The 13,560-nt window shown below is 38.4% G+C and overlaps 1 protein-coding gene and 2 long non-coding RNA genes across 5 annotated transcripts; 2 read left to right on the top strand and 1 right to left on the bottom strand.

Moving 5' to 3' along the window:
- Positions 1-1,629: 1,629 nt before the first annotated feature.
- Positions 1,630-9,992, bottom strand: LOC146459313 (uncharacterized). 3 transcript variants are annotated; one of them, XR_014857963.1, is made up of 4 exons: positions 9,624-9,992; positions 8,737-9,011; positions 2,704-2,908; positions 1,630-2,220 (listed from the first exon to the last, which is right to left on the bottom strand). XR_014857963.1 is itself a non-coding variant. In XM_085089656.1 (4 exons), exons 2-4 carry the CDS (start codon positions 2,890-2,892, stop codon positions 1,843-1,845), a joined length of 351 nt encoding a protein of 116 aa, XP_084945782.1. In that variant the 5' UTR covers positions 2,893-4,219; positions 4,734-5,072; the 3' UTR covers positions 1,630-1,842. The 3 variants fall into 3 exon arrangements, 2 of the variants coding, with proteins under 2 accessions (XP_084945782.1, XP_084945781.1); XM_085089656.1 differs by lacking the exons at positions 8,737-9,011; positions 9,624-9,992 and adding an exon at positions 4,734-5,072 and having other exon boundaries at positions 1,630-1,912; positions 2,129-2,220; positions 2,704-4,219; XM_085089655.1 differs by lacking the exons at positions 8,737-9,011; positions 9,624-9,992 and adding an exon at positions 4,734-5,072 and having other exon boundaries at positions 1,630-1,766; positions 2,129-2,220; positions 2,704-4,219.
- LOC146459314 (uncharacterized) lies at positions 5,319-7,173 on the top strand. The gene is made up of 2 exons (XR_014857964.1): positions 5,319-5,542; positions 6,026-7,173. It is a non-coding gene; the product is annotated as an uncharacterized LOC146459314 (long non-coding RNA).
- Positions 9,993-10,048: 56 nt separating the features above from the next.
- LOC146459312 (uncharacterized) lies at positions 10,049-13,340 on the top strand. The gene is made up of 2 exons (XR_014857965.1): positions 10,049-10,955; positions 13,051-13,340. It is a non-coding gene; the product is annotated as an uncharacterized LOC146459312 (long non-coding RNA).
- Positions 13,341-13,560: the final 220 nt, after the last annotated feature.

Here is a 13,560-nt window from a genome sequence, read left to right as displayed (position 1 = left end):
CTAACGGCTGCACTATCCGTTCTAACGGCCCGATGCTAACGTCTAACGGTTGGGCTTACGCCTCTAACGTTCTTAAGAAAACTTTCTAACGGATTACTAACGGATGCTTAACGCTTTTGCCCGTTTAACGGATAAGCGTTAAGGTACGTTTTCCCGTGCACGGTCACAACTTTCGGCGAGTTCTTTTCGGTATGCCCGTCTTTTTTCTCTTTCGTGAGGGTGGGGTTTCGTTCTCATCCAATTGGCGTTTAGGCATCTTCTTCTTGAATATATTCTCCCAGAACGTCTCGTCGTACTCTAGGCCAGGCAAATCCTCATCTGCCACTTTGCAGCACAAATGGTCGGTGTACTCGTATGTCAGATAGTCTTTGGAAAGGAAAGCAGTAAAAAGTTCCTCCATGATTTGAACCCAGTGTTTATGTGATGCACTCAACCTCTTTGTGCTCTTTGAATTTGGCCATCCGCGTCCTCTAAAGAAGAACTTCTTTCCTGAGCAACAGCAACAACAAAGAACACAATCAGTTAATAGCATGTGGTGGATTGGTGTTGTACAGTATGAAATTAAAGGGTGTGATGTAGAGAATTATGGCCATGTATAATCAGGAATTAGCCAGCGATAGTCTGGTTACGAGTACATACCACAACATTCTTAATTTTGGAGTTGCAATTAATAAATAATTCACGTCACATAGCAGGAACACGTTATGTAGAGCGATGTGTGTTACAAGTGTCATTTTGTAGTTAAGCTTTGAGATCCTTATTCGTACTCTCCAGCAGTTTGCTCTTAACTCGTAATAAGTTATGTCACCATATGGCTTGCTTTCACGTGGAATAGCTTGAACCATTTGGTGATACAAATCATGACACTAAAAAATAAATTTCCATCACAGGAGAGCTACCTAAACTAGTTAAATGAATAAATAAAACGTATTGCTCTTATTACCAGAGTAACTAACGTGTTCCTTGTTCTCAGTCTAAGTAAAAAGCTCATGCTCGGGGCCAATGAAAGCTGCTAATAGGTGGACGAATTTGAGAATACAGAAACACCGATCAGATAGGTCACTGTTCGGTTTGAAATGAAATGTAACATGTACACGAAACGTAAAATATATACGGTAATGTAGAGCACACAATATCCTGAGGATGCATGTTCTATAATTTTGATAATTATGAACAAATCCACTTACGAGTAAACAACAGCCACATGCTAAGGTGTATTCAAGCCGTCTCACCATTAAGTGCACATTGGTTGGCCTTTCTGAAACATAACCTCGAGAATAGAAACGACAGGCAACCTTAACGTTTTTGCGTCTAACATTTGATCGATATAAAATTATACAGAACAATGGCTCATTAAGGTACAAATTTTGGAATTTACGATAATTAGATACAATTTTCAATCCAAACTTTCAATTTGAATTTTTGATAACTAATTCTGTCATGTACACTACAATGGCACTTCATTTGCTCTTTTACTTCGTTAGATGACCTTCTCGTACAGAATAAATGTGGCGTTAAAAAGAACACCCAAAATATACTTATTACTTAAATGAAGTAGCTTCACCACTGCCATTATGGTTAGTTGTCCAGCTAAAAATCTGCTTTTGACGCTTATGCACCGCCTCGAAATCTTGATTGCTATAGTGCCGTAACGACCTAAAATTCCTTATTAACATCGAAGCATGTTCAACGGTTAAATGGTCGTAATCACCGCTACCGATGCCGAGTCCAAAGAGCTCCCTGAGACAAAATCCCCATTCCTTACACTGTAAAAAATAGAAAAACAATAATAGTCAGTACATACCAAACCAGTGGCCAGTTTCTAAAGCGCGCTCTGATCATCTATTCTACACAGTGTTTTATATTCACCACCCACAGTTGTCCTCGATTCTCTGCACTTTTTTTTTTCTGGCTGCCAAATGATTTAGTGCCAATTAAAACATTATTCTTAAACTAAAAGTCGCCTCCTCGACTCAACATCGATGGACGATTTTAACTTTTGAGAACACCCTGCTGTTACTAAGCAAACTAGAAAGGTCTGTTAAGACTAAACCACCCTAATAAGTTGGATCGCACAGTACTGAGGCACCCAACGCGCCACATCGTAAGGACTTATTGGTTTACCAACCTGTAGGTCGAACACATCGATTTCTTCTTCCATATCGTCATCAAACGCTTTCCCCTCATCGTCTTTGCGATGTCACGCCACTCACAGAATACCTTTAACAGAAATCGATTGACAATGCATTAAAGCAGACCAAAGAAGAGCACATCTCCGTGAACAATAACGCAATGAAATACAAAGGTCTTTTCAGTCTGTTAAATCTACGGGGACGATAAACTGCGGGCAAATCATGCTTGGAGTAAGACTATTTGGTCGATTCAGAAGGCAAAGAGACGTTGGAAAATGGAGTCATCGAAGTTACTTATGTTTTGTACAGAAATAAAAATAGCCTATTCACCTATAGTTTATGCTTCTTGTGTTGAGATCGGCTGGCCTACGGCTGGGCAACTGTACCATAAAGTTATAAGGGAACGTTAAGCTTGGCAGTACATTATACATAAGAAAACCTTGATCCTTTTCGGTCATTGATATATAATTCAAAGAATCTAACTCATGCAACGATTGACTTTTGTGCCAAAATGTGCTAAAGCAACCTGCCCTAAAACGCTGCTAACAAATGAGGCCAAGAAACTACTTACAGTTTTGTAGGCGGCTAGCTGATAATCGGCGACGTAGTTTTGGACATCTTGTAAACGTTTCTGGTCTTTGCGGAGAGTGGACAGCTTAGTAACAATCTCATCCTGTTTTCTTGACCAGGATTCTAATCTTCTTTCTATCTCCCTATCTCCCTCTCTCAAACGTTTAAAAGTGTCTGCATCAAATGTCATCAAAGCAGACCATTACCTGTATTTTTAGTTCAAATAAGTTGTTAATTAGTTGTCAATACTTACTTATTATGCTGTAATTTTATTTATGCAAGGAGTCTCGTTATTGGAACTTATCATTCTGTGAGTTCTCTCCTGTCAGAGGTTTCTTCATGTTGTTTTTTCTCCTCTGGCGAAGTTGAAAAATAAATAAATAAAAAATACAGAACTGAAAGAATAATTGCCTTTCGTTCAATAAGACTAAAGAAAGTAGGCTAGCCCTCTGTTCTGTTATCAATTAATAAGTACAGAAGTCAAAAATATTTTTTTTTTTCTGGTCAGTGGAAGTGAGCAAGGAAGCTAATATTGTTTCAGAACACGACAAAAACGGAAAGGAAACAAGTAAAAAAACACAAAACAATGACAAAGCAGATCAAGAGTAGTGAGTTTGTACATTTCTAAAACCACAAAAGAGAAAACGGAAGATCGGCCCTTAATGAAAGGCACAGCTTCAACTGAACGGCAAAATCTCCAATTTATTCCAACAATGATTTGTACTCTCAATCTAAAAGTAACGCTTCAAATGACAAAAATAATTGCTCTGCAGTGTTTGCTCGGAAGTACAAAAATCCTCCGAGCGATATAAAATGTTTGGAATTAACAATTCTCTTAAAGAATAAAGAAGAGATTTGAAGACTAAGAATACGAAAAGGTTCAGAATTTCTGATCTCCCATCATTTAAGACTGAACAAAACCTGCTATTTACAACGATTCTGAGGGACTTAGAATTTCTGATCCCCTCACCATTTAAAACTGAATAAAACTGGCTATTTACACCGATTCTAAGGGACTCAGAATTTCTGATCCCCCCATCACTTAAAACTGAACAAAACAGGCTATTTTCACCGATTCTAAGGGACTCAGAATTTCTGATCCCCCAATCGTTTAAAACTGAACAAAAGCGGCCATTTTCACCGATTTTAAGGGACTCAGAATTTCCGATCCCCCCATCATTTAAAACTGAATAAAACTGGATATTTACAACGATTCTGAAGGACTCAGAATTTCTGATCCCCCCATCACTTAGAACTGAACATAACCTGATATTTTACACCAAATTTTAAGGGACTCAGAATTTCTTATCCCTTCATTTACTTAAAACTTAGAATAATTGGCTATTTATACCATATTCTGACAATGTGTACTTATTTTCTCCGACCTCTAAACAGCTTCTTTGAACTCTCTTTATTGATAAGTTGAATCCACTTCCATTCAGACTTGTCAAGAGCGGTTGTCTTATTTCACCACCTCCTCTGGATGCTAATGCACTGAAACGTGTTATCCTTTATTTCTGAAGAAAAATAAATGTAACGTGTAAAAAGCTTTATACCAAAGTGAAGTGTAACATGGACGAGGACAAATTCTCTTAACCAAGTCGATAGCAGGAACAACAAGCACAAAACTGTTCAGTGTTCAGCGATAAATTTATTTCCGGTACAATATAATCTGATATAATCCATTTCAACCTGGGATTTCATTCAAGTCTTTTGAGTCTGTTTGAAGCTATTTAAAGTATAGCAAACACAACTGAATATTCTTTGCAACTTGAAAAGCAAAATGTACATACCAAAGAATGCATAGCCATTTTTTGTCCGCTTGCAACACAAGCAGCCCAAGCTCGCGTCACCAGAGAGTGTGTAATAATAAAGTACTAGTGGGACGGTGACCTTTGAGTGCAAGTTGTATTGGGTTGCAGGCAGCCGTTGAGATTTTTTTTTGCATGGGAAATAAAATAATGTCGATTCTGAAGCTTAAATAACGCTACATTTAGCTTTCATACAATGAAATGAATAAAACTGACTCACCTCCGGTGTATTCTTGCGCGTTTGGGAATTATTTTACCGTTTCGAGCATTCCTTAAAATCACTGTCCGATTCCCTTCATAAGACTGTGTTCGCAACGGACTAGAATATTGAACCGTGGACTGTCAACGTACACGACGTCTCCATGCTTCTACCCAAATAATTGATGTCTTTCGCTTTTTCACTAAATTCCACGCCATTGAAATACTTGAAATGATGTTAATGCGGGTCAAAATGTAACGGCCACGCTACAAAAATAAACGAATTACCTTTGTAACAGCAACGATCTGACCGCAAAGGTCTCTCCTCTTCACGTGCACGTCCCAGGGACGATGTTGTGTTTATGAGTCACGCAAGGTTCTGTGACACTTTTTGTTCCAACTTAGTTTCAAATAAAAAGATCATATCTGTGTAAAACCGGAGAAGAGAACTAGACCTAGTAGAGTGAAATAACTGTTGAGCTTAAAGATCTCTGAGACAAGTTAAAGAGTTTATTAGGAAGCTACGTGACCCGACATCGAGCACGTGCTATGACGCACTACCGGACTCTTGACCGGTTGCTGTCGCGTGGTTCAAAATAATCTTCTTGTATTTCAATTCAAATTATCCTAAGCGTCAAGTTGGTTTATTCTCCGTTTTGGTGTTAACTCCATTCGAAAACACTGAAAGGTAGGAACGTTTCATATTGTTTTGTGGAAAAGTTGTTGAGCTAAAGTATTGCCTCGATGAGACTGGAGACAACTAACATTTGGGGCGGCATTTATCATGGCTGATGGCAAAGTGCTGTTATTCTCAGCTCACGCTGACTCAAGGTAATTATAAAGTTTTTTTTCTTTGTATAAATTTACTAAATTCCTTGCAAAGCTAGCACTTGTAAATCGCACTTGATGCACCTAAACGATAAAGAACATGATTTCAAGCTTCAATTTTTGTCAATTTGTGTTTTGCGCGTCTACCGAGGCAGTTATTCCCATTCAAATCGCGCGCGTGAATTAAGGTTTTACAATTCCTGCTTCTGACATGGTTGTGACATTTCTATTCCATCCTTTCTAAGGCGAGATAAACCTTTTTCGATGAACCTTTGTCATGAGTTCATTTTGTTTGAAGGAAGCATATGCATATATATATCGTCCGTGGACTAATTGCATGGCCAAACGTTTGTAAACGTGCTGTCATATGCAAGACATGAGAGCCACTTCATAAATAGAGCCACTTTGTTTTTCATCTGCACAGAAGATTTATCGGTTTAGATTTACCTATTTTCATTAATTAATTGCTGAATATTTCGTTTTCAGTCTTACCGTAGCTGTTAGCCGGTTCAGAGAACCTGTAAAAAGGCGGGGAGATATGCAAGACCATGGAAAGAAACCCATCTGGGAGAAGAAAATATACTTTATTATTATAACTGAATTCTGTGGACTCGTCAAAGCAACGGTCCGAATTCCAGAGTCCTGAACTTGGAAGTGTCATGTTTTTGAAACCAGATTTTTGCAGACGCAGTAATCCAGAGCTCAGAATATCAAACGCCTTGCATTGATAAATACGTTTGTGCTTGGGTTTGTGTGGATTTCCAGTATTCTTTAGGCTAGCTGCTTGAAAACATAAATTTGCGTGGACAATGAGAATTTCTCTGCTAAAATGACGATTTCTTCATCGATTGTTTTTCACTACACCAAAATCCACATAGAATTGAATTAAATAGAACTCCACGAAAAAAAAAATCAGTTTTAAGTGTTAAAAGGATCAGAAATTCTGAGCCCTTTAGAATCTGGGGTATAGTATCCGGTTTTATTCAGTTATAAATGATGGGGGGATCAGAAATTCTGAGTCCCTTAGAATCGGTGTAAATAGCCGATTTTGTTCAGTTTTAAGTGTACAGAGATCAGAAATTCGGATTCCCTTAGAATCGGTGAAAATGGCCGATTTCGTTCAGTTTTAAATGTTGGGGGGATCGGAAATTCTGAGTCCCTCGGAATAGGTGTAAATAGCAAGTATATTCAGTTTTAAATGTCGGAGGGATCAGAAATTCTGAGTACCTAAGAATCTGGTGTAAATAGCAGGTTTTGTTCAGTTTTTAAATGTTGGGAGGATCAGAAACTCTGAGTCCCTCAGAATAGGTGTAAATAGCAAGTTTTATTCAGTTTTAAATGTTGGGGGGATCAGAAATTCTGAGTCCCTTAGAATCTGGTGTAAATAGCAGTTTTTTTTAAGTTTTAAATGATGGGGGGATCAGAAATTCTGAGTCCCTTAGAATCGGTGTAAATAGCCAGTATTATTCAGTTTTAAGTGATGGGGGGATCAGAAATTCTGAGTCCCTCAGAATAGGTGTAAATAGCAAGTTTTATTTAGTTTTAAATGTCGGGGGATCAGAAATTCTGAGTCCCCTAGAATCTGGTATAAATAGCAGGTTTTGTTCAGTTTTATATGATGGGGGGATCAGAAATTCTGAGTCCCTTGGAATCGGTGTAAACAGCCGGTTCAGTATTCAGTTTTAAATGACGGGGGGATCAGAAATTCTGAGTCCTTCAGAATCGGTATAAATAACCAGTTCATTATTCAGTTTTAAATGATGGGGGGGGGGTCAGAAATTCTGAGTCCCTCAGAATAGGTGTAAATAGCGAGTTTTATTCAGTTTTAATTGTTGGGGGGATCAGAAATTCTGAGTCCCTTAGAATCTGGTGTAAATAGCAGGTTTTGTTCAGTTTTAAATGTTGGGAAGGGGGGGGGGGGGGGGGAAGAAATTCTGAGTCCCTCAGAATAGGTGTAAATAGCGAGTTTTATTCAGTTTTAAATGTTGGGGGGATCAGAAATTCTGAGTCCCTTAGAATCTGGTGTAAATAGCAGGTTTTGTTCAGTTTTATGTGATGGGGGGATCAGAAATTCTAAAACCCTTAGAATCGGTGTAAATAGCCAGTTTTATTCAGTTTTAAGTGATGGGGGGATCAGAAATTCTGAGTCCTTTTATAATGCTTCTACGTTGAATTATAATCGCTACCAGGATCAGATTTTGTATCTCTAAGAAAAAAGAGGAACAGTGAATAAATTTACAGATGTTGACGGAAATGGTAAATTTAATATCTTACTTCTCCTGGTCTTGACAGACGACCACTTTCTTTCCGTCCAATTTGCTATTTTCGCTCGGAGTGACAATTTTTTTCAGTGCGCACTAATAGTCTTGCACAGAATTTGTCTAAATCGTAACGCCACATTTTAGTTTGGAATTTGTTCTGTTTAGGGGTTACAGCACTAATGGAAATCAACTGTAATATTGCGGTGTAGGAAAATAATCAGTAATCTAGCATTTCAAGTAATTTAACATAATCATTGCAGACTTATTTTAGAATGCGATGCTGATTAAAATTAAAAATGGGAATGAAACAAGCCATACAAAATTTCATAGTGTTTGAAGTTATGGTTATTCCTTATTCAAATAGCCTGAACAATCAACATTTAATTGGTCAGATAAAAAAAGAGGCAGGGATGTGTCCTATGTATATACATTGATGTGTAAAAAATTTATTGAGAATGCAAACATGTAACATGTGCATGTAAATGTAACCAGACTGGTGATTAATAAGAGATTGCTACTGTACTTTCCTTACTATTATATAGGGCCCAATTGTTCGAAGCCCGATTAAGCTAATCCTGGATTAACGCAAACTTTGACTAGAGTTTAATTACTAATCGATAAAGATTCTTCCAAAACATTTTTGACCCGCAATTTTCAGTGAGACCTTTCTTTACCTTTAGCTCGAAATTAGCCTTTAAAACCACTTTTAACGAGTGAGCTAAAAGCCTCGATTAAAATCTAATCGTGGATTAGCGTTAATCGGCTATCGAACAACCCGGCCCAGATGGCTGGTACTGATTGCATGGGCAAAAGAGTACAAAAAAAAAATTAACCCATAAGCCTTAATGGCATTGACATACTACTACTTGATACTAAACTTTAATGCTATTTTGAATTCTTTAAAAATAAACAACTGGTATTGCTATATGTATGTACCTGAGAAAGAAACAACTTGAATATTATGCCTTTGAATCCCAGTTTCTTGCCCTGGTTTTGCCTTTACCACAATCTGGTGTTTTTCCTTCATGCTATCAGGCCCATATACACAAAGAACAGCATGGCAGTTTTTCAATGAGTCACATTCATAGGCAAACATACCCAGTGAACTCAACAACTGTTCTGTGTTCCTAAGCTCACAATGAAGGGCACACATGTTAACATTGCAGAGTTCCGCTTCAAGAAGAAATAACAGGTCATCTCTCATACCCGCACTGTAAATTCAAAAGATCTGTTTCAGCTCCAAAATGCTGTTTCAGCTCTATGGCCCCTGGAGCTGATTTGACACTTTGTGGGTCCATTTTGTCAATTGGGTCCATATCGACCCCAATTAAAACCGTTTTAGCCCCACCAAAAACCGATTTGGCCCACAGTGGAAAATAATTCGGCCCCTGGGTGCGTATCGGCCCTTATCACTAGAGCTATTTTGTCTCAAATTACTGGAACCATTTCCGTTTAAGTCTAGTTAGCTCCATTGTAGGGCCGTCTCGGCTCCTATTAATGGAGTCGTTTAGACATCGAAGAACAGAGCCAATTTGTTACAACGCAAAATGGCCCCAATCACTTGAGTCATTTTGACTCCGAATGGTATAACCATTTCCAATCAAGCCAAGATGGGTCCAAGTTAGGGTCGATATACTGAATTTTAACGTAAAGCAAAATTGTGACAGGGAGAATTTTGTGGGAAAATTTACGTTATAATTTCCACCCTCTTCTGAATTGTGGTGCATGATTACCGTTGTCCAATAAAATCCCGCGTTTTGTCCAGTTGTGGAAAAAAGGCTGCATTTGCTTACTATTGAGTCCTTTTCATTCACCAAACCGACCTTATATATTCTGGAAGCATGCAGTAGTCCATTTCAGCCACTGTGATAATTTACTGACAGCTTTACGATGAAGAACTTCCCCAAACGTTGACTGAAGAGGAAATTAAGACATGGCTTGGAACGTCTTCACCGGCAACCATCAAAAGAATATCAAGTAAGGTAGTACTTGAGTCCGAGCTTGCTTTAATATTTGCAACTGAGCTAGAATTAAAGCCCGGTAAAAATAATCTTCTTACTTTTCTTTTTGTTTGTTTGTTTTTAGATCGTTCACTTGCACTTGGCGGCCATGATATAGGAGGGCAATTTCCGCCATTGGAAGGAGCCTGGATACGAGCATACGTCACTCCCAGAAATCTTTGGGAGCGTACTCCCTAAACGCGCATGACAAATCGTTCAGGCAGGAGGGTTTCAACGGACTACGATTTTTAGTTTGATTTCCACTAGTCTTGGCGATTTGACTGCAATTGGAAAGTCAAATTATGTACAGCCGATTCCCTTGTGTTAATAGTTTGCGATTTATGATTTTCTCTTTACTGTTGGATCGTATATTACCACAAAGACATTTGCAACAGAGCGTGATGCTTGCACAATATTTTAAGATTACAGTACTTTCAGGTGAGTCTTTCCATAAGTTTTGTAGCCTTGAATTCTGCTCGTAACTTATCCCCTTAATTTACTGCGGAGAGTGTAGTGTCTGATAGCGGTGCTGATGGTTCTTCTGTCGCGGGATTTTTGGTAATTAAGCGACTAGTAAAAATTTAATTGCCATTTGCACCAGATTCTCCTAGAATAAAATGGCTTGCAGCTTAGCTTTATCATTTTTATTTATTCCTCATAGCAATGCAAGTCTATTTATTATGATAAGTCGGTTAGAATGTTTTTAAAAACAGTTTTTAAACAATTGATCAAATTGCTTTAGGTGCATTGTTTCAAACTATCAATTAATTTTATAACTTTCCTTGCTACATGTATGGGGTCGTGCGGAAATCTTGCCAAGCTTTTAGCTGAGGAATCCTAACTGTTAGGCATTGATTGATCAAATTACTATAGATGCATTATTTCAAACTATTAATTTCTAATTTCCCTTGCTGTGTGGTACTATGATCAAGGTACATGCCAGTTCGGTGCGAAGCTTTTTGCTGATGAATTGTTGTAAGTTGTTTGATCACTTTACAGTAGATGCAATGCCTTAAATAATTATTTGTTTCTTTTTTACCTTTGCATGTGATACTGTGGTCGAGATACATATGTCATTTTTTGAGCAAATTTAGCTTCATGCTGAAGTGTTCTATCAACCCTGTTCTCAGGAAGAAGTTAGACTCTAGGAATGAGGTTAGTATTAAATTTGTATTAAGCATTGTCATTTTATATGTTGTAACCCATGCCGTCAAGTAATTCTGGTATGTTTTTGTGTGATTGAGGAGTAGTTTACAGTATTATTTTGACAGTAACTGCATTTTACCAGAAGCTCTTAAGGGTTTCCTATGTTATATCTTTTGGTCTTAGGGTGGATTGTCAAAAATATATTAGCATACCTGTCTTATCTATATATTTTTTTGCTCTGGATATAGTTTGATTGCAACTTACAGTGTATACAAGAACTTTTGTCTTTCTTCTTCTGATGCCAAGTAATTGGTTATCTTCAAGTTAGGAACACTATTATCAAGTATCTTTACCAGCAGGGTACAGAAACAAAAATTAATCATGAACTTGCCATCATGTGTAGCTAGGCAAAGGGTATCTAGCAGTTTATTTTTGGCCACTGGACCCTGAGGCAAACAGACTAGATAAAAGCCTGGTTTACAATACAAGGTTTTTGGGCCCAGCACTCCTAAATTCTGGCATGTGGGGCAATAATTTATGATACCGTACTCCTAATGTTGCCATGTTAAAGTTAAGTTCATCGGCTTGCGTGCCTAAAAATGCCTTGCCTCGGCCTGCCAAGAAATAGGCCAGCGTCCCAAATTCAGTCGCACATGTGCACGTGTTCTTCAACAAACAAAATGGTGTCGTCTAAAAGGTAAGACGCCTCTGTGTCAGGAAAAAAACATGGCAAAACCTGTTCTTTGGAGGCAAGATCGCCCTTAATAGATTGTCGTTGAGTTATCGGTAACCATTTCAAATCTTGTAGTGTAAATGGAACAGTGGCGGGCAAAATTTAGGAGTGCTAGGCGCAAAAACCTTGTCGTGTTAATGTTATGGCGCGTAGACAGAAAGAAAACAAAAAATTCTTTTGTTGGCAAAGTTGGGCAGGGAATATACCAGCAAGGTTCGGATAAAACCCACCGACCGGATGATAACCGAATGAGGGGCCTCGGTACATCAACAAACAAAATGGCATCGTCTGAAAGTTAGACGCCTCTAAGTCAGGAAAAAAAACATGGCAAAACCTGTTCTGTGGAGGCAAGGTTGCCCTTAATAGATTGTGGTTGAGTTGTCGGTAACCATTTCAAATCTTGTAGTGTAAATGGGACAGTGGCGGGCAAAATTTAGGAGTGCTAGGCCTAAAAACCTTGTCGTGTTAATCTTATGGCGCGCAGACACAAAGAAAACACAACATTATTTTGTTGGCAAAGTTGGGCAGGGAATATAATAGCAAGGCTCGGATAAAACCAACCGACCGGATGATAACCGAATGAGGGGCCTCGGTACATGGTACCATACCGAGCGGGTGCCTCATGCCTGTACTGCAAGGGGGGGGGGGGGGGGGGGGCATAGTTCACACGTGAAAATGCATGGCCGGCATAATGTCCTTGGGCCAAGTTAACGAAGTCCAGCAAATCCTATAGCTCCCCCTCCCTGACGGGGCTTCAGCACAGGGCTGAAGGGGTGCCGCAGGCAGCAATTCCCCGCCCTTAATTATTTTATTAAACATCTCTGAATAACTGACAAGAGATAGAACAAAATGCAGTGAACAAAAATAGAAAGGATAAGAGAAGGCAAGCAACAAGAGAAAATGGGAGGGTGGGAGGGGAAAACTTTGCTCCTGCTCAACTTGCAGCCTTCCAAGAAAGTGGCAATTGAAAAGACTGGCACAGAATAAAATGCAAGGCAGGCTGGAAATCACATATCATATTTAGGGTAGACTGCAATAATAATGCGGGCTCAATAGTTGTTGCTTGCCAACATTGGCCTTTATTTTATGCTAAAATGTCAATAAACCGGTCTAAAATTTCTAGAAGTATGCCTTATGAGGGCCTTTAACAGTGATAGTTATCAGTGACTTGTTTTGGACAGACTTTTTTGTTGATATTCTATCACTCAGCAGCCATCAGTAACAACTTCCCTGTCTTTTGCATCTCTATACCTGGCTTCCAGTGTTTCATCATCATGTTATTAGTTTTAATTTTTACTTGCAGTTTTAGTTGGTCAATTGTACCTTGTAAGGTGACTCATCTTTCATTTTTTGTTTGTTTTTCTTTTACAGAGAACTGCTTCAGTTGATGATAACCTCGCCATTTTTACGCAACTCCAAATTGTTGCTATTGGAGAAGGCTTTGGCTCTGACAAACTCTATGTCCTCACCAGATTTCATGGACAGCATTAAGGCGTTGCTGTTGTTGTTTTATAATTATATTCGACATGGTATATAAAGACAGCAAAGCCATGTTGTCCTTTTTTTAGAGCAGGCTTAGCAGTCATTTTTTATTTCAGTTTGGTTTGCCAAAAAAAGTTAAGGTGAGAGAATAAAATAATGTTGTGTTGTTCACAAAATGTTTCTCCTGTGTATATATTTATCAGTTTCGTGTATTAGGGATGTATAATGAGTGTTAATCAACCAGAAAATTAAAACCATTCAAGGGTAAGCAGTAGTTGATTTTAGCCCTCTAATATAGCTGTTTCTGACTTTCTTGAATCTAAAGCAGTTTTAAAGTAAAGTGTCCTTGTGGCTATATTGGAGTAGATTCAGCTCTAAAAGTGTATTAATTTTGGTAAT

The sequence above is a fragment of the Pavona decussata genome, unplaced genomic scaffold, assembly GCF_977016875.1.
Source record: "Pavona decussata unplaced genomic scaffold, jaPavDecu1.1 SCAFFOLD_220, whole genome shotgun sequence".
NCBI classification, from domain to species: Eukaryota; Metazoa; Cnidaria; class Anthozoa; order Scleractinia; family Agariciidae; genus Pavona; species Pavona decussata.
This window is presented reverse-complemented; position numbering and strand designations above follow the sequence as displayed.

Excerpts from the sequence above, each read along its gene's own strand:
- LOC146459313 (XM_085089655.1), bottom strand. The coding sequence starts at position 2,892 with ATGACATTTGATGCAGACACTTTTAAACGTTTGAGAGAGGGAGATAGG. Across the intron at positions 2,221-2,703 it reads AGCTAGCCGCCTACAAAACT|GTATTCTGTGAGTGGCGTGA; the intron begins GTAAGTAGTTTC and ends TTTCTGTTAAAG. Across the intron at positions 1,767-2,128 it reads TCGATGTGTTCGACCTACAG|TGTAAGGAATGGGGATTTTG; the intron begins GTTGGTAAACCA and ends TATTTTTTACAG.